This window comes from Moschus berezovskii, chromosome 19 (assembly GCF_049115385.1).
Source record: "Moschus berezovskii isolate FMDL1 chromosome 19, NW_MosBer_1.0, whole genome shotgun sequence".
NCBI lineage: Eukaryota > Metazoa > Chordata > Mammalia > Artiodactyla > Moschidae > Moschus > Moschus berezovskii.
Window position 1 is genome coordinate 54,069,707 of NC_142478.1, and position 3,487 is coordinate 54,073,193.

General features: G+C 51.2%; 1 protein-coding gene across 1 annotated transcript; it reads left to right on the plus strand.

Annotated features, from left to right (window-relative positions):
• Nucleotides 1-2,760, plus strand: UBC (ubiquitin C). Its single transcript, XM_055405021.2, has 2 exons — nt 1-159; nt 1,084-2,760. Exon 2 carries the CDS (start codon nt 1,087-1,089, stop codon nt 2,689-2,691), a length of 1,605 nt encoding a protein of 534 aa, XP_055260996.2. The 5' UTR covers nt 1-159; nt 1,084-1,086; the 3' UTR covers nt 2,692-2,760.
• Nucleotides 2,761-3,487: the final 727 nt, after the last annotated feature.

The following is a 3,487-nucleotide window of genomic DNA, read 5'->3' on the forward strand; positions in this document are numbered from 1 at the left end:
AAAAGTAGTCCCTACCCGGCGTTTTTGCGGATGAATCCATCGGGGCGGGGTTACCCGTGACTATATAAGGAAGCCCCGGGTGTGGCGCAGGCAGTTCGGTGCGGATCGGGAGTTCAGTCTTCGTTCTTCTGTGTTGACTGCTGCCACCACCACCAATCGGTGAGGAGGGGTCCTGGGGGTCTTGCGGCCGTTCAGCTGCTCGGGGCGCGGGTGGTTCACTGGCCCACTGAGGGCCGAGGGGCATCCGGGGCCTACAATCCCCAAGGGCGCGCGAGCAGCAGGGTGGCCCTGAGGAGTAGGAACGCGGCAAAATGGCGGCCGTTCCCGATCCCTCAGTGGGAGAAGGCAGGCTCTGAAGCTGGTTCTGAGGTGGGACGCGAGGATGGGGGTTAGGGAGGGGACTCTGATTGTAAAGTGAACGCGAGAGGCCCTTGAGGTCTCCATGGCGATGGGGTCCAGCTTTCTGGGACGAGGGTTGGGTAGCGTGTGAGGGAGTCGAATATTAGGTCACGGTTTGACAGGTGCGACTACTCGATTTCCCGTCGCAGTGGTGGTGGTGTTCAGTCGCTCAGTCGTGTCCAACTCTTTGCAACCCTGTGGGCTGCTGCACGACAAGCTTTCTTATCTTTCGGGGGCTACTAACTGCGGACGCCACGGAGCCGTCCTACGCCCGCGATGGGGGAGGGGACGCGCTGGCCCCCGCGGTTAGGAAACGTCAGCCCTTCTGTGGGGTCATAATCGAGGGTGGGGCCATCTCCCGGCATGTATGTGGAGAGGTGTTTACTCGTCTTGGGACAACAGGGTTTGGGCCTGAGGTGGACGTTGAAGTGTTGACAAAGGACAGACATCCAGTGAGGGGGGAGGATAAGTGAGGCCCATGAATTGACTTGGCTCAGGCTTCCCTGTTTTTCTCTCTGAAGTGCCTGAAACTGTGTTTTTGAGCTTGTCAAGCTTGTGAGTTGTTGGGAAAGTTAGTTGTTTGGTTGGTACGTAGTGAAGTTTGTAACATTAAGCGTTGGTTGAGCCGTGAATTAACTGCTAAATGCTGGGGCTCTTTTTTGTGTTATTTTTTTGTTCCAACAGACAATGCAGATCTTTGTAAAGACCCTCACAGGTAAAACCATCACTCTGGAGGTGGAGCCCAGTGACACCATCGAGAATGTCAAGGCCAAGATCCAAGAAAAAGAAGGCATCCCTCCAGACCAGCAGAGGTTGATCTTTGCAGGGAAACAGCTGGAAGATGGGCGCACCCTGTCTGACTACAACATCCAGAAAGAGTCCACTCTGCACCTGGTCCTCCGCCTCAGAGGTGGGATGCAGATCTTCGTGAAGACCTTGACCGGCAAGACCATCACCCTGGAGGTGGAGCCCAGTGACACCATCGAGAACGTCAAGGCCAAGATCCAAGACAAAGAGGGCATCCCCCCAGACCAGCAGAGGTTGATCTTTGCAGGGAAACAGCTGGAAGATGGGCGCACCCTGTCTGACTACAACATCCAGAAAGAGTCCACTCTGCACCTGGTCCTCCGCCTCAGAGGTGGGATGCAGATCTTCGTGAAGACCTTGACCGGCAAGACCATCACCCTGGAGGTGGAGCCCAGTGACACCATCGAGAACGTCAAGGCCAAGATCCAAGACAAAGAGGGCATCCCCCCAGACCAGCAGAGGTTGATCTTTGCGGGGAAACAGCTGGAAGATGGGCGCACCCTGTCTGACTACAACATCCAGAAAGAGTCCACTCTGCACCTGGTCCTCCGCCTCAGAGGTGGGATGCAGATCTTCGTGAAGACCTTGACCGGCAAGACCATCACCCTGGAGGTGGAGCCCAGTGACACCATCGAGAACGTCAAGGCCAAGATCCAAGACAAAGAAGGCATCCCCCCAGACCAGCAGAGGTTGATCTTTGCAGGGAAACAGCTGGAAGATGGGCGCACCCTGTCTGACTACAACATCCAGAAAGAGTCCACTCTGCACCTGGTCCTCCGCCTCAGAGGTGGGATGCAGATCTTCGTGAAGACCTTGACCGGCAAGACCATCACCCTGGAGGTGGAGCCCAGTGACACCATCGAGAATGTCAAGGCCAAGATCCAAGACAAAGAAGGCATCCCCCCAGACCAGCAGAGGTTGATCTTTGCGGGGAAACAGCTGGAAGATGGGCGCACCCTGTCTGACTACAACATCCAGAAAGAGTCCACTCTGCACCTGGTCCTCCGCCTCAGAGGTGGGATGCAGATCTTCGTGAAGACCTTGACTGGCAAGACCATCACCCTGGAGGTGGAGCCCAGTGACACCATTGAGAATGTCAAGGCCAAGATCCAAGACAAAGAGGGCATCCCCCCAGACCAGCAGAGGTTGATCTTTGCAGGGAAACAGCTGGAAGATGGGCGCACCCTGTCTGACTACAACATCCAGAAAGAGTCCACTCTGCACCTGGTCCTCCGCCTCAGAGGTGGGATGCAGATCTTCGTGAAGACCTTGACCGGCAAGACCATCACTCTGGAGGTGGAGCCCAGTGATACCATCGAGAATGTCAAGGCCAAGATCCAAGACAAAGAAGGCATCCCCCCAGACCAGCAGAGGTTGATCTTTGCGGGGAAACAGCTGGAAGATGGGCGCACCCTGTCTGACTACAACATCCAGAAAGAGTCCACTCTGCACCTTGTCCTGCGCTTGAGGGGAGGTGTTTTTTAAGTTCTCCCTTTTAAGCTTTCGATAAATTACATTGCACTTTTCTTTCAATAAAGTTGTTGCATTCCCAAATAGTGTAATTTATTTATTTAGTTAGGGGTGGATGAGAGTTCAAGGTTTTTGTTTTACCAGATGTTTTAGTAGTAACCTGGAGGTAAATGTCAAGAAAAGGTGGCCTTAATTAGAACTGTAGTGGATGAGTGTAAATAAAACAAGAAAATTTGGAGGTTGTAGTTAGAATTCTCCGTATGTACACTCATATGTAGATTTACTTATAAACTACTGATTTTAAAAGCACTGCGTTTGGGAGTTGTGCGTTAGAGTGGGAAAGTTTCTGGAATACCAGCAGGGAGGTGGTATTAGAAAGAGGGTGGGAATGGTGGAAGAGAGCCTGCAGAAAAATCACCTTTAGTACGTAGTTGCAAGTTCATATTGAGGTGCATAGAAAATCGTTTGACCAGATTTTTTAAAAAGATATGGCATAGTCTCATTAGACTTCATGCTAGAAAGTTTGGGATTTAGTAATTAAAGCTATTGTCCTTTTTGTTGTGGTAAAGTTGTCAAGATTCCTTTATTTTATATGACTATTTGAAGAATTTATATACAGCTTAATTGTGGGTGAAGCAGTTGGCTCTTGGTGTTTTATAGTAGTGACATTTACAATATCAGGTGCTGTTGATATGCTTTTTAATTAATAACGAGAGCCAAAGGTTTTTGAAAATTGGAAGGAGCTGGTTGGTAGGCACCGCTGAAATCGGACACATTGAAGGAGTTTAAGTAAGAGGTGGTTTACTCCAGA